The sequence below is a fragment of the Tachypleus tridentatus genome, chromosome 9, assembly GCF_004210375.1.
Source record: "Tachypleus tridentatus isolate NWPU-2018 chromosome 9, ASM421037v1, whole genome shotgun sequence".
In the NCBI taxonomy this organism is placed as follows: domain Eukaryota; kingdom Metazoa; phylum Arthropoda; class Merostomata; order Xiphosura; family Limulidae; genus Tachypleus; species Tachypleus tridentatus.
Window position 1 is genome coordinate 166,355,279 of NC_134833.1, and position 25,534 is coordinate 166,380,812.

General features: G+C 31.2%; 1 protein-coding gene across 2 annotated transcripts; it reads left to right on the plus strand.

Moving 5' to 3' along the window:
* The first annotated feature begins 1,809 nt into the window (after positions 1 to 1,809).
* On the plus strand, positions 1,810 to 24,507 carry LOC143226885 (protein farnesyltransferase subunit beta-like). 2 transcript variants are annotated; one of them, XM_076458419.1, is made up of 13 exons: positions 1,810 to 1,948; positions 5,727 to 5,794; positions 6,576 to 6,651; positions 7,446 to 7,537; positions 8,252 to 8,301; positions 8,573 to 8,669; positions 11,475 to 11,558; positions 16,640 to 16,726; positions 17,660 to 17,789; positions 18,188 to 18,320; positions 19,694 to 19,805; positions 20,733 to 20,847; positions 24,249 to 24,507. In XM_076458419.1, exons 1-13 carry the CDS (start codon positions 1,838 to 1,840, stop codon positions 24,342 to 24,344), a joined length of 1,251 nt encoding a protein of 416 aa, XP_076314534.1. In that variant the 5' UTR covers positions 1,810 to 1,837; the 3' UTR covers positions 24,345 to 24,507. The 2 variants fall into 2 exon arrangements, with proteins under 2 accessions (XP_076314534.1, XP_076314535.1); XM_076458420.1 differs by lacking the exon at positions 24,249 to 24,507 and having other exon boundaries at positions 20,702 to 20,847.
* Positions 24,508 to 25,534: the final 1,027 nt, after the last annotated feature.

Genomic DNA, 25,534 nt, shown 5'->3' on the forward strand with positions numbered 1-25,534 from the left:
GTCATAATTAAGGTCTTTCACTACACAAAAAATATTAAATTCTTTGATAATTTCGTCAACAGAAGATGGCATTGTAAGAAATATAATATAGAAAATGCTATAAAAATTACATGTTAAAGTAGAGGAAAGAATATTTTAGTTGGAATAATGTACAGTTTTGAAGGTCTATGGTTGCATTTGTTGTACTTGCAGCAAATTCTTTGTATCTATTTTAGTTACTCATAATTATGAAAAAATACCAAAAGCTTAAAAGTTTTGAGTTTCTTTTAAGATAACGTACAGATGTCGCGGTTAATTTTTTCCTGTATTTGCAGTAGATTCTTTATTCATCTATTTGTAGTTTTTTATCATTATGAAAATGATTAAAATGATAAATTGTCTTAAGGGACACTGACAAACGTGGAATTGTCTCTGCCAAGGGACTAACTTAAACAGATATCGCGAAAACACTCACTTTAAAATTCCATTTTCAGTTTGTTGGTGTGACTAAAAAGACAGTACAAACTGTCAAATACAAAGGTTTGAAATCTGTAGCAAATACGCTGAAGTTGCACATGAGATAGAATCTTACAACATGCCTATAACTTATAAAATACTGTCAGAAACTTACTCATGCTTATAACTTATACAGTAGTGTGACATTTAGTACAAATTTTGTTTGAAATTTCTGCACATGCATGAAATATTGTAAACATGCAAGTCACATTAGTAATTATTAAGTTAACTTTGTAATTCACTTTAATTTGATTGTTTGAATCTCCACACTTTTATGAGATTGGTTTGAGGTGTTTTTTGGACCATTTTCACCTTACTCAAACCAGAACCTAAAACTGGTCAACTTTCAGAAAGTTTGATAATCTCTGGGCAAGTATATACTTGCTAAGTTTCTTAACGAAACTGATTGAGACACGCTCTTACTATATGCAATGACGATGTATCATGCAACTAAACAACAATTGAGTGGTTTTCTTCAAATATTCTATTGTTTTGACGAGAAGCACGATCCCCTGTGGTCATAATGTGTGTCCCTTCTGCAAATTTTTAAGTATCATAGTGTCTACAAGAATATATAGAATATCTGGATCCTATTAGAATTAGCACAATAATTTATATGATAACAAACGGTTAACTCATCCCATAAGTCAAGAAGGATGTTGTAACAAAACATTCATGGAATGATAGTTCAAGTCTGGTGTCTAGGTGTGAAAATACCTCGATTTCTGTTGGGCTGATTCTGTATCTCTTCAACTTCTCAGTAAAGTTACTAACGAGTTACATCAGTTGTACACCATCAGAAACTAACTAGTTACATCATTAGTACACCATCAGAAATTATTAGTAACAAGATTAGCACACCATCAGAAACTAAGGAGTTACATCAGTCGTACAGCGTCAGAAATATTAACAAGCATATAAACTTTAAGTCACTGATGAGTCTTTGAAAAATTGTTTATTCCAGGTTATTGTTTATTCTCTAAAATATTGTTACAGTTGCTCGATATCTCTAGTTAATAGATGGCACACCTTTCGAAAGAAGAAAATGACATAAATTTCATAGAGGTAACTCACCAAATATAATATCATGTATACTAGTAGCGTAATTTAGATAATGAGTTATAATTAATATACGTGTAATTACTAGGCAATTGATATGTGAAAAAATGATGTTTGATGTAATATATAATTATTTGCTTAATCACACCCACATGTAGAATAAACAAACAAATAAATAAAATGGATAGTTGTGGGATAAATGTGTTCCATTGAAATATTATTTTGTTAAATGTTATTGCAGATGACGCCACGAACTTTATTATTATTATTTATCTTAGTTAAGATGGGTGACAGCGAGAGACATATTGTGGTAAAACTCCGGTGTCTTGACTCTTCTATTTCTGAAGAACAGTTCGATGACGAAAACTTTAAAACAGCTACATCAGAAGATCAGGTAGTATTAGATATATATATACACATACATATATTTTATAAAAAATGCCTGATAAAGCTCGGTATCTTTCTTTGTTTTAAATTATTAAAAAACGTAATCATGGATGAAACTGGTGTCCTGACGCTGAAACTTTCAGTGAAAGGTAGATTGGACATTGGAAAATAAAATACTGTATTTGTTGCTTGTAAAGTAACTATAATTTTAGGTAATGCTACAGAAATTATTTTTCTATGATTTTGGATGATAGTTTGATTTGTTTGATGAAAAAATGGCTGAAGCCTGTGGAAGAAAGAGAGCTGGGAGTCATAAATGAGCTTAGTCGGGTGTGATGTATTCTGTGGGTGGGTGCATCAAGGCTTGTTGTTGTGAACCTTAATCTTGTTTTATACTTTAAGGACATATTTAAAGGAATAATCAATAAATTGGTTACATTTTGTGATGATATTAATGTCATGGGTATTGCTGCTTTACAAAACATTTAGATCGTGTGAAAGTTGAATGAAGGGCAGATTGGTTTTAATCATAATAAATGGAAGGTAGTGCATGTGGGTTTTTGTAATAATAGTTATAATTATGATTGGAATAACCCTGAAATTGTTTATCAGGAGGAATTTGATGCTTTAGTTCAGTGCTTCTCAACTGGGTGATTGGTTCATGCTTGGATGAATGAGTGTTAGTGAAACAAGAAATACAAGAAAAAGTCATTAACTATTATTATTTATTTTAGTTGTAGTTTTATTTATTTATGTTGTATTTATTCTATTTGTAGTTTGATGTATATTTAAGTAATAATAAAAAAATTTGCATTTTTATTTAGTACTTTTCTCATCTTTTGTCAAACTGGGGTGAATTTTTGTGGAAATCTTAAAGGGCTGAATGATACTGGGAAAGGTTGGGTTTAGTTCAACAGTGCCTTTAGTCTAGCATCCAAGCAATGTGCTGTTTCACATAGCAGGGAAAATAAAAATTGGAAGTTCAGGTTGTATCTGCATAAATATTGCAAACAAGTCTGAATAATTTATTATGTTATTTGCTGAAGGGGTTCCTTGTTTTAATCAGTTGTACATTTTCTGTCAGACAGTAGACACTAGAATTACAATACATAAGGGACACTTAGTATTATAGTTTGAACTGATGTAATGTTGGTAAAACATGCACATTACATATGAACTTCAAAAGCAAGAAATGAAATTTAATTTTGGTTTTAGTTACTAATAAAACAGAAGACTTTTGGGAATCATGTGATAGTACATCTAGTTGTATTGGTTAGTGGTTAGTCCTCATTGTGTTTACTTTCAGAAGGATACTGAATTGTTGGAAACAATTTTGGGGAAGGCTAGTAGGAATGTATCTGGAATGGAAAGATTATCAGATAAGAATAGATTAAGATCTCTGAAATTGTTTTATCTTTAAAAAAAGATAAAAATTATAAAGGATTATAGATGTTTGAGATTGTTAATGGAATTGGTAGTGGTGATGCATCATCCTTGTTCATGCTTAATGGTGACAATGGAAGAGCAAGAGAATGTAAATATAAATTTTGAAAGGGAAGACGTCATTTTCAACTAAGAAGACTTTTTTTATCAGTCGGCCTTTAAAATGGGATAGTTGTGGATGCAGTAACTATAAGAGCTCAAATGTAGGTTTAATAAATACTTGAAAGTGTGAGATTCTAGTCTTTTGAATTAAATAGGATATTTTTATTGAACCAAAAGTTCTCTTGTTGACTTTAATTGTTAAGTATAATTGATGTAGGTCTATTTTGTAATTTTCATATACGTGTTCTGAAAGTGTTAAAATGGGAAGCAGTGATTTAATATCATAATTGATCTATTGCTTAAGGCTAACAACTCAATTAAATAAAGAAACTATGTAATGAAGATAATATAGTTATAATACACATTATGTGATAAATAGTAGTTTTGGTCAGATGGTGTTCTTATTAATGTAGCTATATATGTTACAGGATAAATAGTTTTGTTCAGATGGTGTTCATGTTAATGTAGTTATAATGTACATTATGTGATAAATAGTAGTTTTGGTCAGATGATGTTCATGTTAATGTAGTTATAATATACATTATGTGATAAATAGTAGTTTTGGTCAGATGATGTTCTTATTAATGTAGCTATAATATATGTTATGGGATAAATAGTTTTGGTCAGATAGTGTTCATGTTAATGTAGTTATACATTGTGATAAATAGATGTTTTGGTCAGATTCTGGATATCTAATATGTGATCAGATTCAGACATTTGTGGACTGTATAGTAAATATGATAATATACATTGAAAATACACCACAGACATGAATTATTACTTCAGTATAGTTCAGTATTAAACTAGTTATCTTGTGATTGTTTTTGGTAACATTAGACTAATACTCTACAATCAATACCCTGTTGAGAATGTTGCTTGGATTGTGCTTCTTGACACCACAATCTGTAGCACACTGTGGCAACGTGATAGGTAGGCATTGTGTATATCATGGCAATGTAAGAGGTAGATGTTGTATGTGCAGTGGTGACGTGATAGGTAGACGTTGTGTGTGCAGTGGTGACGTGATAGGTAGACGTTGTGTGTGCAGTGGTGACGTGATAGGTAGACGTTGTGTGTGCAGTGGTGACGTGATAGGTAGACGTGTGTGCAGTGGCGACGTGATAGGTAGAGCGTGTGTGCGCAGTGGTGGCGTGATAGGTAGACGTTGTGTGCAGTGGCGGCGTGATAGGCAGACGCCAGTGTGCAGTGGTGACGTGATAGGTAGACGTGTGTGCAGTGGTGACGTGATAGGTAGACGTTGTGTGTGCAGTGGCGACGTGATAGGTAGACGCTGTGTGTGCAGTGGTGACGTGATAGGTAGACGTTATGTGTGCAGTGGCGACGTGATAGGTAGATGCCGTGCGCAGTGGCGGCGTGATAGGTAGATCGCCAGTGTGCAGTGGCGCGTGATAGGTAGACGTTGTGTGTGCAGTGGCGACGTGATAGGTAGACGTTGTGTGTGTGGTTGTGACGTGATAGGTAGACGTGTGTGTACTGTGTTAAGAACCTAGTGAGAAACACCAGAAGGTTTGGTAATGTAGTATTTATTACATATGATTCACAAGCATATAGTACCATAAGATAATCTTTTAATAGAAGTGCTATATAATTATTGTTGTTTTTACCCTATTGCTATGGGTCACAGTTCAACGGCTAGCAAACAGTTTTCAGTGTTGTTGATTTCATCATGATGATAATTGTGTTTACCTTAGTCATATTGCTGTTAACCTGAAGATGACCTGATAAGCTTGAAACGTTGTTCACTGCTTCATGAGTGAAAGTGTTAATCAGCCATTCTGAGATACACTCAGTTTGTTTACCAAATGATAAAAGATAAATCCTAGCTAAGTGAACTGGGATGTTTCACTTTCCTTGCATTTTTATAAATTCAACAAAAGGTGAAATTTAAATAACTACTTTCTGGAGTACATTAAAAAAAAACAACTCATTTGCAGTAATTTATGTTAAAGCTGCCGTTATTATTATTATAAGAAAATCTCTATTAGTAATTTTAAAAATCATATCGTGGTGTTACATCTTTATTAAGGTGACCAAGGCACATTTCAAAATGGTAGAATTCTTTGTGTGATTTCTTTCTTTTCAGTGTCACAACACAAAATTTATGTAATGAAGTCTATAACTTGATATTTACTGTATGAAATTGGACTTAGTTTTCTGCAGTGAAGATTTGATAGTATTGTAGGTTCCATCAAGGTGATAACTGTGTTTGCCTTAATCAGGTTGCTGTTGAGGAAACTGTGAAACAACAGTTTGAATATATTAAGAATGTGGCAGAACTGGATCCTGAGTAAGTAAAACTTTAAATAGTTTGTTTGAAACTGCTAGTTTTATATGAATGATCCTACAGGTAGATGTATTTTAAAGTATGGATGTTATGGCACAAAGGTGGATTTACCCCATGGAAAATTAAAGCAGAACTTATGTTCTTACTGTAGTCAAGCTACATGTGCCTGGAAAGACAAAGTGGTTCCTCATTTTATGTATCTTATAACGTTTCAGGTTTTAATGTTTTTCTAACTTTTTTTTATAGTTTAGGTTTATGACTTTCTATTATTTAAACTTTAAGTTCCAAAGGTGTTACTGTACATCTTTGGATATTTCCTTAGATATATGTAGAAAACTAAGAGAAAATTGAACTTTAACCTTAGCTTAAGTTCATAGTTTGAAGAAGGTTTAACTTTTTAAGAATTGAAAAGTGGAGGGAAAGTTGATAAAGAGATATGGAACGTATATTTTAAGTTGGTTTCTTAGAAAGGAAGTACGAAAGTGTATATTTTTCTGTATGGGTTCAGACTTGTGGTACACCATGTATAATAGTACGTTGGTTATATAGGAAGTACTGTATTAAACTACATTTGTTACTATGCTAGGTTTTTACAATATCATAATTCTGTTTTTAAACCAGTTACACAAACAAAATTTTAATGATGTCATTTTGAATAATACAAACAGAAAAATTATTATTTGAACTAAACTGGAAAGAGCATCTTCTAAAACAAAGTAATAAACCATTGTATGCACTGAGTTTTGAAATGTATGAAGTGATTCTGTTATGTTACATATTTCAGTTGTCCACAGCTACTACGTGAGCAACATATACACTTTTTGAAAAAAGGACTTTGTTCATTACCACAAGCATATGAGGTAGGACTTGAGTTAAACATACGGTATAAGAAGCATATGAGGTAGGACGTGATTTAAACATACAGTGTAAGAAGCACATGAGGTAGGACTTGATTTAAACATACAGTGTAAGAAGCACATGAGGTAGGACTTGAGTTAAACATACGGTATAAGAAGCATATGAGGTAGGACTTGAGTTAAACATACGGTATAAGAAGCATATGAGGTAGGACTTGAGTTAAACATACGGTATAAGAAGCATATGAGGTAGGACTTGAGTTAAACATACGGTATAAGAAGCATATGAGGTAGGACTTGAGTTAAACATACGATATAAGAAGCATATGAGGTAGGACTTGATTTAAACATATGGTATAAGAAGCATATGAGGTAGGACTTGATTTAAACATACGATGTAAGAAGCATATGAGGTAGGACATATGGTATGCAAGCAATTTGTTTTAAAAGATTTTCCACTGTTAATTATTCATGCTGTTCTCCATTTTGATACCTTTTTGTTTATAGATTACACAAGACTTTGTTTTATTTTAAAGTTACCTTACTTGAGTTTTATAAAAATTATAATCATGACAATTGAAACAACTAATCATGGTCTGCTAACATTTTATACACACCTGTCTGTAATACAAAATAAATAGATATGAAGTCTGTGACGATTACTCTTCATAATGTAATGCGATTGCATGATTTCCCTATTTTTGGCTCATATTACAAAAAATAAAATCCCTAGATTTTAGTTAGTGCATTACATAGCTGGTTTTTAATTATATAGTTGACTTTTGTGTTTTTTTCAGTGTTTGGACGCTAGTCGACCATGGCTATGTTACTGGATCCTTCATAGTTTAGAACTTCTAGACGAACCAATCAGTGATGAGACAAAGTCCAAGTAAGGTATTTTTTTTCCATAACATAAGAGATTATTTTGTATACAATTTCAAGACACATCTGAACTAAAAGTGAAATGCGTTAGAGATCAGATTGTCATATATATCTGGGATGTTGGTAATGAGATGTAGCTATAGTGCTGTGTTTTGGTATTCCTAATAAACGCACGACACTTCAGTGTGATGGGCCTGTCTTACTTTTACTTCTCTGTCAGTTTCTATTAGTGCTGGGTTTTGGTATTCCTAATAAATGTATGACACTTCAGTGTGATGGGCCTGTCTTACTTTTACTTCTCTGTCAGTTTCTATTAGTGCTGGGTTTTGGTATTCCTAATAAACGCATGACACTTCAGTGTGATGGGCCTGTCTTACTTTTACTTCTCTGTCAGTTTCTATATTTTTGATGCTTTGGATGAACATATGACACTTCAGTATCGTGGGTCTGTTGGACTAGCTCTAACTTATTTTAACTTTATATCATTAGTAATGTAGTTATTTCTAATATAATAATTACTTCTCAAGAATCCCCAAAACATTTTGGTTTGGAAAATATAAGACTTTGATTTCTCTGCTGTCAAAACTGTTACAGAATAATGTGTCTGTAGCTAGTAATTTATCTTACAGTTTATTTATTAGCTGAACGTACCTGTTGCAGGTTCTTGTTTGTTGATTTGGTTTTTGTTGTTACTTAATAAAACATACAATACATTTTGCAGGGTTGCTGCATTCCTTTCACAGTGTCAACATCCTGATGGTGGATTTGGAGGTACACTTTATAATTTACATATTTTATTGGTGGATTAATAATATCTATTCTTACAAATCAAGTTAAATTACTATTCTGGGTTAGAATACGAAGGATCTCAATTACATTAATAATGTTTGCATATTGACCAATGACTTAATGTGTAAATACATCAGAACTCGATCTATTACTTTTAAATGGTTCTTCCTAACAGTTGAGGTCTGTAATCATACATTATTTGTAGTCTGTATTAAATCTGCAAAGTTATAGTAAATGTGTTTGTTGTGCGAAGGTGGACCCCAACAACTACCCCATCTTGCCCCTACTTATGCTGCTGTTAATGCACTCTGTATAATAGGAACTGAAGAGGCCTACCAAGTCATAGACAGGTAGAAATATTATCACAGTATGTATCATAGTAAGGTTGTATGTAGAAATATTATGACAGTTTTATTCAGAAATATAGGGACAGTTGTATGTATAGATATTATTACAGTTGTATACAGAAATATAGGGACAGTTGTATGTATAAATATTATTACAGTTGTATACAGAAATATAGGGACAGTTGTATGTATAGATATTATTACAGTTGTATACAGAAATATAGGGACAGTTGTATGTATAGATATTATTACAGTTGTATACAGAAATATAGGGACAGTTGTATGTATAAATATTATTACAGTTGTATACAGAAATATAGGGACAGTTGTATGTATAAATATTATTACAGTTGTATACAGAAATATAGGGACAATTGTATGTATAGATATTATTACAGTTGTATACAGAAATATAGGGACAGTTGTATGTATAAATATTATTACAGTTGTATACAGAAATATAGGGACAGTTGTATGTATAAATATTATTACAGTTGTATACAGAAATATAGGGACAGTTGTATGTATAGATATTATTACAGTTGTATACAGAAATATAGGGACAGTTGTATGTATAGATATTATTACAGTTGTATACAGAAATATAGGGACAGTTGTATGTATAGATATTATTACAGTTGTATACAGAAATATAGGGACAATTGTATGTATAGATATTATTACAGTTGTATACAGAAATATAGGGACAATTGTATGTATAGATATTATTACAGTTGTATACAGAAATATAGGGACAGTTGTATGTATAAATATTATTACAGTTGTATACAGAAATATAGGGACAGTTGTATGTATAGATATTATTACAGTTGTATACAGAAATATAGGGACAGTTGTATGTATAAATATTATTACAGTTGTATACAGAAATATAGGGACAGTTGTATCTATAGATATTATTACAGTTGTATACAGAAATATAGGGACAGTTGTATGTATAGATATTATTACAGTTGTATACAGAAATATAGGGACAGTTGTATGTATAGATATTATTACAGTTGTATACAGAAGTATAGGGACAGTTGTATGTATAGATATTATTACAGTTGTATACAGAAGTATAGGGACAGTTGTATGTATAAATATTACAGTTGTATACAGAAATATAGGGACAGTTGTATGTATAAATATTATTACAGTTGTACACAGAAATATAGGGACAGTTGTATGTATAGATATTATTACAGTTGTATACAGAAATATAGGGACAGTTGTATGTATAGATATTATTACAGTTGTATACAGAAATATAGGGACAATTGTATGTATAGATATTATTACAGTTGTATACAGAAATATAGGGACAGTTGTATCTATAAATATTATTACAGTTGTATACAGAAATATAGGGACAGTTGTATGTATAGATATTATTACAGTTGTATACAGAAATATAGGGACAGTTGTATGTATAAATATTATTACAGTTGTATACAGAAATATAGGGACAGTTGTATGTATAGATATTATTACAGTTGTATACAGAAATATAGGGACAGTTGTATGTATAGATATTATTACAGTTGTATACAGAAATATAGGGACAGTTGTATGTATAGATATTATTACAATTGTATACAGAAATATAGGGACAGTTGTATGTATAGATATTATTACAATTGTATACAGAAATATAGGGACAGTTGTATGTATAAATATTATTACAGTTGTATACAGAAATATAGGGACAGTTGTATGTATAAATATTATTACAGTTGTATACAGAAATATAGGGACAGTTGTATGTATAGATATTATTACAGTTGTATACAGAAATATAGGGACAGTTGTATGTATAGATATTATTACAGTTGTATACAGAAATATAGGGACAGTTGTATGTATAGATATTATTACAGTTGTATACAGAAATATAGGGACAGTTGTATGCATAGATATTATTACAGTTGTATACAGAAATATAGGGACAGTTGTATGCATAGATATTATTACAGTTGTATACAGAAATATAGGGACAGTTGTATGCATAGATATTATTACAGTTGTATACAGAAATATAGGGACAGTTGTATGTATAGATATTATTACAGTTGTATACAGAAATATAGGGACAGTTGTATGTATAGATATTATTACAGTTGTATACAGAAATATAGGGACAGTTGTATGTATAAATATTATTACAGTTGTATACAGAAATATAGGGACAGTTGTATGTATAGATATTATTACAGTTGTATACAGAAATATAGGGACAGTTGTATGTATAGATATTATTACAGTTGTATACAGAAATATAGGGACAGTTGTATGTATAAATATTATTACAGTTGTATACAGAAATATAGGGACAGTTGTATGTATAGATATTATTACAGTTGAAAACAGAAATATAGGGACAGTTGAATGTATAAATATTATTACAGTTGTATACAGAAATATAGGGACAGTTGTATGTATAAATATTATTAGAGAAAGTTTATATGTAGAAATATGACTTTTATGTTGGAATATCACAGCACGAGATTGTGTACACAGATGTATGAACAGTACACAATCATATAGAAATATAGACCCAGTTAGGTGAAACATGACACAGTACTGTTCTGTTTAGAAATGTTATCACAGTGTGGTTGTATTTATAAATATCTTAACAGGGCTGTATGAAAAAATATGAACACATGCACAGTGTGGTAAATTTTATTGGGTTGTTTGTTTAAAGAGATGATAATTGTTGTAATTATCTGTTGTCACACTTCTAGTTTTTCCTTCAACATTCTTTTATTTCTGTTCAGTAGTAAAAGTTTGGTTTTTCAATTTTAGAACAAAACTCCAGAAATTCTTGTACGCCATGCGACAAACAGGAGGTTCCTTTACAGTGCACGAATCTGGAGAAGTAGATGTTAGGTAAGAGTATCTAAAGTGATGTCATTACTGACAGTAGGAACATATGATGTTTATAATAGGTAAGAGTATCTAAAGTGATGTCATTACTGACAGTAGGAATGTATGATGTTTATAAGAGGTAAGAGTATCTAAAGTGATGTCCCTACTGACAGTAGGAATGTATGATGTTTATAATAGGTAAGAGTATCTAAAGTGATGTCCCTACTGACAGTAGGAATGTATGATGTTTATAAGAGGTAAGAGTATCTAAAGTGATGTTGTTACTGACAGTAGGAATGTATGATGTTTATAATAGGTAAGAGTATCTAAAGTGATGTTGTTACTGACAGTAGGAATGTATGATGTTTATAATAGGTAAGAGTATCTAAAGTAATGTCATTACTGACAGTAGGAACGTGTGATGTTTATAAGAGGTAAGAATGTCTAAAGTGATGTTGTTACTGACAGTAGGAATGTATGATGTTTATATTAGGTAAGAGTATCTAAAGTGATGTCATTACTGACAGTAGGAATGTATGATGTTTATAAGAGGTAAGAGTATCTAAAGTGATGTTGTTACTGACAGTAGGAACGTGCGATGTTTATAAGAGGTAAGAGTATCTAAAGTGATGTTGTTACTGACAGTAGGAATGTATGATGTTTATAAGAGGTAAGAGTATCTAAAGTGATGTTGTTACTCATAATAGGAATGTATGATGTTTATAAGAGGTAAGAGTATCTAAAGTGATGTTGTTACTCATAATAGGAATGTATGATGTTTATAAGAGGTAAGAGTATCTAAAGTGATGTTGTTACTGACAGTAGGAATGTATGATGTTTATAATAGGTAAGAGTATCTAAAGTGATGTTGTTACTGACAGTAGGAACGTGTGATGTTTATAATAGGTAGGAGTATCTAAAGTGATGTTACTGACCGTAGGAATGTATGATGTTTATAATAGGTAAGAGTATCTAAAGTGATGTTGTTACTGACAGTAGGAATGTATGATGTTTATAATAGGTAAGAGTATCTAAAGTGATGTCATTACTGACAGTAGGAACGTGTGATGTTTATAAGAGGTAAGAATGTCTAAAGTGATGTTGTTACTGACAGTAGGAATGTATGATGTTTATATTAGGTAAGAGTATCTAAAGTGATGTCATTACTGACAGTAGGAATGTATGATGTTTATAAGAGGTAAGAGTATCTAAAGTGATGTTGTTACTGACAGTAGGAACGTGCGATGTTTATAATAGGTAAGAGTATCTAAAGTGATGTTGTTACTGACAGTAGGAACGTGCGATGTTTATAAGAGGTAAGAGTATCTAAAGTGATGTTGTTACTGACAGTAGGAATGTATGATGTTTATAATAGGTAAGAGTATCTAAAGTGAAGTTGTTACTGACAATAGGAATGTATGATGTTTATAATAGGTAAGAGTATCTAAAGTGATGTTGTTACTGACAGTAGGAATGTATGATGTTTATAAGAGGTAAGAGTATCTAAAGTGATGTCATTACTGACAGTAGGAACTTGTGATGTTTATAATAGGTAAGAGTATCTAAAGTGATGTTGTTACTGATAGTAGGAACGTGCGATGTTTATAATCGGTAAGAGTATCTAAAGTGATGTTGTTACTGACAGTAGGAACGTGCGATGTTTATAATAGGTAAGAGTATCTGAAGTGATGTTGTTACTCATAATAGGAATGTATGATGTTTATAAGAGGTAAGAGTATCTAAAGTGATGTTGTTACTCATAATAGGAATGTATGATGTTTATAAGAGGTAAGAGTATCTAAAGTGATGTTGTTACTGACAATAGGAATGTATGATGTTTATAATAGGTAAGAGTATCTAAAGTGATGTTGTTACTGACAGTAGGAATGTATGATGTTTATAAGAGGTAAGAGTATCTAAAGTGATGTTGTTACTCATAATAGGAATGTATGATGTTTATAAGAGGTAAGAGTATCTAAAGTGATGTTACTGACAGTAGGAATGTATGATGTTTATAATAGGTAAGAGTATCCAAAGTGATGTTGTTACTGACAGTAGGAATGTATGATGTTTATAATAGGTAAGAGTATCCAAAGTGATGTTGTTACTGACAGTAGGAATGTATGATGTTTATAATAGGTAAGAGTATCTAAAGTGATGTTGTTACTGACAGTAGGAATGTATGATGTTTATAATAGGTAAGAGTATCTAAAGTGATGTTGTTACTGACAGTAGGAATGTATGATGTTTATAATAGGTAAGAGTATCTAAAGTGAAGTTGTTACTGACAATAGGAATGTATGATGTTTATAATAGGTAAGAGTATCTAAAGTGATGTTGTTACTGACAGTAGGAATGTATGATGTTTATAAGAGGTAAGAGTATCTAAAGTGATGTTACTGACAGTAGGAATGTATGATGTTTATAATAGGTAAGAGTATCTAAAGTGATGTCATTACTGACAGTAGGAACTTGTGATGTTTATAATAGGTAAGAGTGTCTAAAGTGATGTTGTTACTGATAATAGGAATGTGTGATTGTAATAAATGTTCATTACTCAAACATCTGTTGAGTGAAATAATTACTTTAGTTTTGAGGAATATATTTTGCATGTCAACAACATTTAATTTGTGATATTTTAATGTACGTACAGTTTGCTATGGTTTTCTTGCTTGCTTCATGATGTATGATTATTTTAAACTATTTTTAACCCACCAAATGTTTGTATTAATTTTCGTGCCCTTTGAATTTAATTTTGTCTGTAATTTTCCAGCACACAGTTTAAGCTATGATTTCTTGTAGATATTAGGTGTTCAGTAGATAAATCTTTATCAATTTGAAACAATGTAGCACGGTCAGACAAACAAACTCGTGTGAACATAACTGTATTTAATAAAGTTGCACGTAATGGAAGCAATGAAGTAAATATATTTATTACAGTGTTCAGTATATGGCACAGTTTTATGAGTTGAAACCAGGAAATTCACCAAAACCAGGAAACTCATGCTAAAGAAAGTAAAAGTTGTTAAAAATCAAGTCTATGAAAATAACCAAAGCTAATTTATTATAAAACAAAGTAAATGTGAAGCTTTAAACTCACCTGGTATACAGAATGTGTGTTCACAAAAGGATAAACATATGGTTTTGAATGAAATGCACGGGTGTATTTTATTACTCAGTCAGTCAAGAAATTCCATAAAATTGTATTTAGTGTATTGTTCATCTTATTTCTTATTGAAAGTTACATGGAGATTAATTATTGTTTGTGTGAAATACTTTACAAACATAAAGTTTAAATGGAGACTTGTTGTTTGTGTGAAATACTTTACAAACATAAAGTTGAAATGTAAGCTTGTTGTTTGTGTGAAATACTTTACGAACATAAAGTTGAAATGGAAGTTTGTTGTTTGTGTAAAATACTTTACAAACATAAAGTTGAAATGGAAGCTTGTTGTTTGTGTGAAATACTTTACAAACATAAAGTTGAAATGGAGACTTGTTGTCAAATGATGAAAATCCCATTACACTATCATATAGTTTCTTCATTCCATTAAAAAGTTTCATTAAGTAAAGAATCAGTTAAGGTGATTTTGATTGAAAAAGCCAGTATGTAATTCCACCTCCTCAGACAAAGACCATTCTAATAGTATGAGATTTGTAGCAAATTACTGAGAAATTTCAAACAAAAGTTCTGGAGAGACAAGTACAAGCATATTATTTATATAAATTATAGCAGTCTACCATGCTCTTACTACTGGTAAATGTTTTCCTGTTAAGATTATATTTTCCTTTCTGTTGGAGTAGTTTACCATACATTCTTGCTGTTAGTAGATTATATTTTCCTTTCTGTTGGAGTAGTTTACCATACATTCTTGCTGTTAGTAGATTATATTTTCCTTTCTGTTGGAGTAGTTTACCATACATTCTTGCTGTTAGTAGATTATATTTTCCTTTCTGTTGGAGTAGTTTACCATACATTCTTGCTGTTAGTAGATTATATTTTCCTTTCTGTTGGAGTAGTTTACCATACATTCTTGCTGTTAGTAGATTATATTTTCCTTTCTGTTGGAGTAGTTTACCATACATTCTTGCTGTTAGTAGATTATATTTTCCTTTCTGTTGGAGTAGTTTACCATACATTCTTGCTGTTAGTAGATTATATTTTCCTTTCTGTTGAGTAGTTTACCATACATTCTTGCTGTTAGTAGATTATATTTTCCTTTCTGTTGGAGTAGTTTACCATACATTCTTGCTGTTAGTAGATTATATTTTCCTTTCTGTTGGAGTAGTTTACCATACATTCTTGCTGTTAGTAGATTATATTTTCCTTTCTGTTGGAGTAGTTTACCATACATTCTTGCTGTTAGTAGATTATATTTTCCTTTCTGTTGGAGTAGTTTACCATACATTCTTGCTGTTAGTAGATTATATTTTCCTTTCTGTTGGAGTAGTTTACCATACATTCTTGCTGTTAGTAGATTATATTTTCCTTTCTGTTGGAGTAGTTTACCATACATTCTTGCTGTTAGTAGATTATATTTTCCTTTCTGTTGGAGTAGTTTACCATACATTCTTGCTGTTAGTAGTGTTTTTCCTTTCTGTTGGAGTAGTTTACCATACATTCTTGATTATATTTTCCTTTCTGTTGGAGTAGTTTACCATACATTCTTGCTGTTAGTAGTGTTTTTCCTTTCTGTTGGAGTAGTTTACCATACATTCTTGATTATATTTTCCTTTCTGTTGGAGTAGTTTACCATACATTCTTGCTGTTAGTAGTGTTTTTTCTTTCTGTTGGAGTAGTTTACCATACATTCTTGCTGTTAGTAGATTATATTTTCCTTTCTGTTGGAGTAGTTTACCATACATTCTTGCTGTTAGTAGTGTTTTTCCTTTCTGTTGGAGTAGTTTACCATACATTCTTGCTGTTAGTAGTGTTTTTTGGATGCTCTGGTGGGACAGCACTACATTCATGGACTTACAAGGCTAAAATTATTGGTGTGATTTCCCACAGTGGACATAGCAGATAGGCAGAAGTGACTTTGCTCTTAAAACAAACTGTGAACTATTTTTTATGTTATGATAATGTTTTGTTTTTCCACCAGAGGAGTCTACTGTGCTTTGGCTGTTGCTAGATTAACAAATATTTTCACCCCAGACTTGTTTGATGGAACAGCAGAATGGGTAGTAAGGTAAATATCTTTTCATATTCTAAACTGTGTGTAACTGTACACTAATCAAGTGTTTTATATAGTTTAGTATTCAACCATGTAGTACAGCTGTTTCTTTAACTTATTAGGCACAGTTTCTTCAGCAGATGTAGTTTTGTGATCAGCCATTTTAAGTTTGTAGATCATTGAGCATTGTGTGTTCTGCAGAATTAGTATTATCAGCTCTATATTAACACAATATCACTCTCGCAACCATAAGCAAATGGGATAAATGTGAAATTCTGAATACTGTTTGTTGAGAGAATTACATAAACTATTGAAAAGTCCAGAATCTACTGTATCCAGATAAGAAATCCATATGATGGTAATCTATTCTGTTTGGGAGTTATGAGCAGTTGTTTCACACAAATTATCTCTTCTAATTCTTGAATCCAATTGTGAGACCTTCTTTCATTGTTTGTTAGAGGTTTTAGACTTTGTCCATGCTTATTACTGATGGACAGCAAATACTGTTGTACTTTGTTTTCGGTCCAGTAGTATTGTTTGTACTTTGTTTTCGGTCCTGTAGTATTGTTTGTACTTTGTTTTTGGTCCAGTAGTATTGTTTGTACTTTGTTTTCAGTCCAGTAGTATTGTTTGTACTTTGTTTTCAGTCCGGTAGTATTGTTTTAACTTTGTTTTCGGTCCAGTAGTATTGTTTGTACTTTGTTTTTGGTCCAGTAGTATTGTTTGTACTTTGTTTTCAGTCCAGTAGTATTGTTTGTACTTTGTTTTCAGTCCGGTAGTATTGTTTGTACTTTGTTTTCGGTCCTGTAGTATTGTTTGTATTTTGTTTTCGGTCCAGTAGTATTGTTTGTACTTTGTTTTATAATCAGTCATAAATGACTGTATGTTTAACTTTATAGCTCATTAAGTTACAATTTCCAACATTCTAAAGCTTGAGTTACTTTCTAGATGTCAGACGTACGAAGGGGGTTTCGTTGGGGTGCCTGGTATGGAAGCTCACGGAGGCTACACTTTCTGTGGTTTTGCAAGTCTCGTACTTCTAGGACGAGAGAAACTGTGCGATGTTCATAAATTACTGGTAGGTGAGATGTTGCTAGTGGTTTCTTTTATTCAGCTTGATAAAGCGATTGTTTATTTTGATTTTGTAGATGTCTTTAAAACAGTATTTTGATGTGATTAAGATGATGAAATTAAAATTCCATGTGAAAGTAGTTATAATCTGACATAAAATACTTCAATTTTATGACACCTTTATTATTATTTAGTGAAATAATGTTAGAGTAAAGTAATAGCAAACACTTCAGTTTTATATTGCTAAGACATCATCTATCTTCATTTTGATATTGTATTTAATTACATATACGCATGTTAGTTGTCTGATTTAGAATTAAATTTGGTAAGATAACATTTTAGTCCATAGTTTATTTTGTTTCTGGGTTGTTGATATGCCATGTTCAATAAATTTAACTTGTGTAGAGGTGGCTAGCTAGGAAACAGATGAAATATGAAGGTGGTTTCCAGGGACGAACCAACAAGTTGGTGGATGGATGTTATTCCTTTTGGCAAGGAGGGACTTTTCCTTTAATTCATAGACTGCTCTCTTCTACAGGTGAAAAAAACTCTTGAGATGTCTGGTAATATAGAGAATTGTAAAGTTGTCAGATGATGTATTATAGAAGAAAGGTAAAAACATCTTGGGGTATCTGGTAATGTAAAGTTGTCAGATGATCTATTATAGAAGGAAGGTAAAAACATCTTGAGGTATCTGGTAATGTAAAGTTGTCAGATGATGTATTATAGAAGGAAGGTAAAAACATCTTGAGGTATCTGGTAATGTAAAGTTGTCAGATGATGTATTATAGAAGGAAGGTAAAAACATCTTGAGGTATCTGGTAAAGTAAAGTTGTCAGATGATGGATAATAGAAGAAAGGTAAAAACATCTTGAGGTATCTGGTAATGTAAAGTTGTCAGATGATGTATTATAGAAGAAAGTTAAAACATCTTGAGGTATCTGGTAATGTAAAGTTGTCAGATGATGTATTATAGAAGAAAGTTAAAACATCTTGAGGTATCTGGTAATGTAAAGTTGTCAGAAGATGGATAATTGAAGGAAGTTAAAACAGTCTTGAGGTATCTGGTAATGTAAAGTTGTCAGATGATGGATAATAGAAGGAAGGTAAAACCATCTTGAGGTATCTGGTAATGTAAAGTTGTCAGATGATGGATAATAGAAGGAAGGTAAAACCATCTTGAGGTATCTGGTAATGTAAAGTTGTCAGATGATGTATTATAGAAGAAAGTTAAAACATCTTGAGGTATCTGGTAATGTAAAGTTGTCAGAAGATGGATAATTGAAGGAAGTTAAAACAGTCTTGAGGTATCTGGTAATGTAAAGTTGTCAGATGATGGATAATAGAAGGAAGGTAAAACCATCTTGAGGTATCTGGTAATGTAAAGTTGTTAGATGATGGATAATAGAAGGAAGTTAAAACCATCTTGAGGTATCTGGTAATGTAAAGTTGTTAGATGATGTATTATAGAAGAAAGTTAAAACATCTTGAGGTATCTGGTAATGTAAAGTTGTCAGAAGATGGATAATTGAAGGAAGTTAAAACAGTCTTGAGGTATCTGGTAATGTAAAGTTGTCAGATGATGGATAATAGAAGGAAGGTAAAAACATCTTGAGGTATCTGGTAATGTAAAGTTGTCAGAAGATGGATAATAGAAGAAAGGTAAAAACATCTTGGGGTATCTGGTAATGTAAAGTTGTCAGAGGATGTATTATAGAAGAAAGGTAAAAACATCTTGAGGTATCTGGTAATGTAAAGTTGTCAGATGATGTATTATAGAATAAAGGTAAAAACATCTTAGGTATCTGGTAATGTAAAGCATTGGAAAAGTTAATTCTTGAACTTAAAAGATTTGATTGTTTACAGAATGATTATATGTAAATGATACATAAAGTAATTTTATTTGTTCAGATAACTTGACAACAAGTATGGAACACTGGCTGTTTAACCAAACTGCTTTACAAGAATATTTGTTGGTATGTTGTCAGAACACATCTGGAGGCTTGATTGACAAACCAGGAAAGTATGTATAGATTCAAAATGTAAATTGATACTTATACAAAATAATAGTTTTAAGGTCATTAATCTTAATAGAAGACTTCACAAATGCAGCCATTACTTTAGTAATGCAGGCAGACTGTGGCCTAATGGTTATCATGTTATATCTCCTAATGATACATTCCTGCTGTTACACTTACTGCTTAAATTGCTTTCTCTATAAGGTTTTACCTTAATTTAATAGACTAGTGGTAGGTATATCAAACAAAAAGTACTAGGAGACAGATAATGTTATTTTCTGTATAAATCAAACAAACAAGTACTAGGAGACAGATAATGTTATTTTCTGTATAAATCAAACAAACAAGTACTAGGAGACAGATAATGTTATTTTCTGTATAAATCAAACAAAAAGTACTAGGAGACAGATAATGTTATTTTCTGTATAAATCAAACAAACAAGTACTAGGAGACAGATAATGTTATTTTCTGTATAAATCAAACAAACAAGTACTAGGAGACAGATAATGTTATTTTCTGTATAAATCGAACAAAAAGTACTAGGAGACAGATAATGTTATTTTCTGTATAAATCAAACAAACAAGTACTAGGAGACAGATAATGTTATTTTCTGTATAAATCAGGTATTAACATGCTTCTGATGTACCTACCACTAGTCTATTAAATTATTATGTATTCTCTCTATCCTAGTACTTTTGTTTTGATCATTTAACTTTCTCCTATCTAGGTTGAACAGGTTTCATGAGAAACCCATTAAAGACTGACTAAATTTTCTCTTTTTGTGTTTCTTGTACATGAAGTTCTTATAATATTTTATATTTTATAATAATAGCTACTATCTAAAAGTCTTAGTTGTTTAATTTTTTCTTCATTTTGTTATTATATAAAAATGATCTTAGAACCGGTTACTTCCTGTTTTACAACAAACAGACCTAGAGACTTCTACCACACGTGTTACACCTTGAGTGGTTTATCTATAGCCCAGCATTTTGCTGGAGGCCGAATCGGTTCCATATGCATTGTTGGAGATAGAGACAATGAAGTGGTAAGTTTTTTTTATGGCCCAGTGTTTTGATGAAAATCGTATTTCTTCAGTGTGTGTTATTGGAGACAGAAACAATGAATTAATAAGTTCTATAACTGTGTATTTACTGGAGGCTGTGTCAAGTTTATGTCTGTTTTTATAAAAACATTGAAATTATAAGTTTCTAACTCATACATAACATCTGTTTTGTTATCTCTGTAGGTTCCTAATTATATTTAAAAGATATTTTTTGCCTGTATAGGTTCCTGCCTACATTAGAGATCTGTTCTGTTGCCTAATTAGATAGATTACTACCTATATTATGAATAGTTTTTGTCCTTGTAGACTATTATATATATATTATCATCTGTTTTGTTACCAGTGTAGGGCACTTCATTTGTAGATGTAAATATAAAGTTTTATTCTTTTGCTGTTTTTTGAAATTATGTCAGTAGGATTGGTATCAAACTGTAGATTATAATTTAAATTTTGGTATTATACATTAACTGTTTTCTTAGTTTAAAAATAAGTGTTAAAACAGAAGTAATAAATACCAACCTCTGTTTGTTAGTGGTATGTTGAATCCAGCATTCATTGAAATTAGATGCTTGTGATGTCCAAATACAAACTCTATAGTTTTTATGAATTCAAAACTCAAATAACTGATGTTGACAAGCTAAAATATAAGATAAGAACCTCCTATTGTTTATATATATATACTGAATGTACTGAGTCGAACACGGTGGCTCTGTCCTTTTTCTTGGAAAGTGAATGTATTGTCTGAAAAACAATACTTTTCTTAACTCAAATACCATTTAGTTAGTAAGTGTGGTAAATTACAGTGGAATTCTGAAATAATGATATAGTAGTTTATATTATTTGGTTATTTCAAAATAAATATATAAAACCTAAAAACATTATTGTGTTTTACATCTTCCATGTGCCAAATTTGACAAGGCTTAGCAACTTAAGAGAAGTGAGCAAATGGATACAAAGTTTATAAGCAGAAGAAGTTACTGCTTTTGTACCACTCTACATTTTAAGAAAAATAACTGAAACTTAAGAAAATATTTGTAAATAGTAATAACATATGTGCGTATGCAATGTATTATAACAGAAATGTGAGTGCATGTTACAAAATACTGGTTCACTAGAACAAAGCTAAGATGAGTCATTTTGTAAAGGCCAGTTTTATGTTACTGGATACAGCATCATGAGTACACATGCACTGCATCATTGTAACTTAAGTTATGTTATGTAGGTGTTATTATTAGAAGGTAATAAAGATTTCACATATGAAATTTGACAATTTTCTAATGCCTAAAAGTATTTTTAATCTTAAAATCAGGATAACTTTGCATGTTGGATAGTCAACATTCAAAAATTAAAAATATAGGATTAAATCACAATTTGAAAAGTCTTAATAAAGAGATCTGACATTTAGTGTACTGGAAATATGTATTGAAAATCTGGTTGTGAAGATATACGCATACGTTCTTAAAGGTATTAAAAGTAGAATAAACATAAAATGAGACCAAGCCCCACAGTAAGAGAATTAAAGTTCTGATTTGTTTCCTGTGTAGGTTCTATGGAATCTGTTTGGTCACCTCTGTTGGTTCCTCGATATGTTTTATTGCCTCTGTAGATTCATACCTATATATAAGATCTGTTTTTGTCTCTGTAGGTTCCTACCTCTTTCTCTCTCTCTCTTTATATATATATATGTATATATGTTTTGTTGCCTCTGTAAGTTCCTAACTATATATAAGGTATGTTTTGTTGCCCCTGTAGGTTCCTAACTATATATAAGGTATGTTTTGTTGCCCCTGTAGGTTCCTAACTATATATAAGATAGCTTTTGTTGTCTCTGTATGTTCCTACATGTACATAAGATATCTTTTGCTGCCTCTGTAGGTTCTTACATATGGATATGTTTTGTTGTCTCTGTAGGTTCGTACCTATATATGAGATGTTTTGTTGTATCTGTAGGTTCCTACATATACAGAAGATATGTTTTTTGTCTCTGTAGGTTCCTACCTATATAAGATATGTTTTGCTGCCTCTGTAGGTTCCTACCTATATATATATGTTTTATTGTCTCTGTAGGTTCCTGTCTGTACATAAGATATGTTTTGTTGCCTCTGTAGGTTCCTGTCTGTACATAAGATATGTTTGTTCACCTCTGTAGGTTCCTGTCTGTATATAAGATATGTTTGTTCACCTCTGTAGGTTCCTGTCTGTATATAAGATATGTTTGTTCACCTCTGTAGGTTCCTGTCTGTACATAAGATATGTTTGTTCACCTCTGTAGGTTCCTGTCTGTATATAAGATATGTTTGTTCACCTCTGTAGGTTCCTCTCTGTATATAAGATATGTTTTGTTCACCTCTGTAGGTTCCTGTCTGTATATAAGATATGTTTGTTCACCTCTGTAGGTTCCTGTCTGTATATAAGATATGTTTTGTTCACCTCTGTAGGTTCCTGTCTGTACATAAGATATGTTTGTTCACCTCTGTAGGTTCCTGTCTGTATATAAGATATGTTTGTTCACCTCTGTAGGTTCCTGTCTGTACATAAGATATGTTTGTTCACCTCTGTAGGTTCCTGTCTGTATATAAGATATGTTTGTTCACCTCTGTAGGTTCCTCTCTGTATATAAGATATGTTTGTTCACCTCTGTAGGTTCCTGTCTGTACATAAGATATGTTTGTTCACCTCTGTAGGTTCCTGTCTGTATATAAGATATGTTTGTTCACCTCTGTAGGTTCCTCTCTGTATATAAGATATGTTTTGTTCACCTCTGTAGGTTCCTGTCTGTATATAAGATATGTTTGTTCACCTCTGTAGGTTCCTGTCTGTATATAAGATATGTTTTGTTCACCTCTGTAGGTTCCTCTCTGTATATAAGATATGTTTTGTTGCCTCTGTAGGTTCCTGTCTGTATATAAGATATGTTTGTTCACCTCTGTAGGTTCCTGTCTGTACATAAGATATGTTTGTTCACCTCTGTAGGTTCCTGTCTGTACATAAGATATGTTTGTTCACCTCTGTAGGTTCCTGTCTGTATATAAGATATGTTTGTTCACCTCTGTAGGTTCCTGTCTGTACATAAGATATGTTTGTTCACCTCTATAGGTTCCTGTCTGTATATAAGATATGTTTGTTCACCTCTGTAGGTTCCTCTCTGTATATAAGATATGTTTGTTCACCTCTGTAGGTTCCTGTCTGTATATAAGATATGTTTTGTTGCCTCTGTAGGTTCCTGTCTGTATATAAGATATGTTTGTTCACCTCTGTAGGTTCCTGTCTGTACATAAGATATGTTTGTTCACCTCTGTAGGTTCCTCTCTGTATATAAGATATGTTTGTTCACCTCTGTAGGTTCCTGTCTGTATATAAGATATGTTTGTTCACCTCTGTAGGTTCCTACTCACCCGGTTTACAACATTACAGTTGAAGTAGCTGTTAATGCCAGTGAGTACTTTAATCAACTTCCTGTACCAACGACACAACATTAAAGACTAGAAAGTAACAATTTTCCTGCCAGTTTATTTATGTCTTGTGTAGTCAACTTTTGTATTAAACTGTATATGTTTTCTTTAATAAGAATTAGAAAGCATAGTATAACTTCTGGGTAAATAACATTGCCATTAAATAAAAATAAATTCACTGTTTCATCAAGTTTTTGTATTTCTTTGTTATTCAAGCATCAAAGTAACATTTGGAAATATGTGAACATTGAAAGTCCCAGTCACATCATTAATTTATTAAAGTTTGAAACGTACAACAACAAAACTATTTACATCTGCTTCTGGACACTTTCAGTAAATAATTAACACAAAAATTCATAAAGAAGGCCCAATGAACTATTCTATTAACTCTGAAAGAAAGTGATCATATAATTTAGGTAGGTTAGGACTATTAACATTATTAATTAATATTTCAGTGTATATTAAAAAAGTGATCATATAATTTAGGTAGGTTAGGACTATTAACATTATTAATTAATATTTCAGTGTATATTAAAAAGTGATCATATAATTTAGGTAGGTTAGTACTATTAACATTATTAATTAATATTTTAGTGTATATTAAAAAAAGTGATCATATAATTTAGGTAGGTTAGTACTATTAACATTATTAATTAATATTTCAGTGTATATTAAAAGTGATCATATAATTTAGGTAGGTTAGTACTATTAACATTATTAATTAATATTTTAGTGTATATTAAAAAGTGATCATATAATTTAGGTAGGTTAGTACTATTAACATTATTAATTAATATTTTAGTGTATATTAAAAAAGTGATCATATAATTTAGGTAGGTTAGTACTATTAACATTATTAATTAATATTTTAGTGTATATTAAAAAAAGTGATCATATAATTTAGGTAGGTTAGTACTATTAACATTATTAATTAATATTTTAGTGTATATTAAAAAAAGTGATCATATAATTTAGGTAGGTTAGTACCATTAACATTATTAATTAATATTTTAGTGTATATTAAAAAAGTGATCATATAATTTAGGTAGGTTAGTACTATTAACATTATTAATTAATATTTTAGTGTATATTAAAAAAGTGATCATATAATTTAGGTAGGTTAGTACTATTAACATAATTAATATTTTAGTGTATATTAAAAAGTGATCATATAATTTAGGTAGGTTAGTACTATTAACATTATTAATTAATATTTT

Bases quoted from the DNA above. Each gene is read 5' to 3' on its own strand.
- LOC143226885 (XM_076458419.1), top strand. From the start codon at position 1,838: ATGGGTGACAGCGAGAGACATATTGTGGTAAAACTCCGGTGTCTTGAC. The intron at 8,670-11,474 runs GTAGAAATATTA...TTTCAATTTTAG, and splicing joins GCCTACCAAGTCATAGACAG to AACAAAACTCCAGAAATTCT. The intron at 18,321-19,693 runs GTGAAAAAAACT...TTATTTGTTCAG, and splicing joins TAGACTGCTCTCTTCTACAG to ATAACTTGACAACAAGTATG.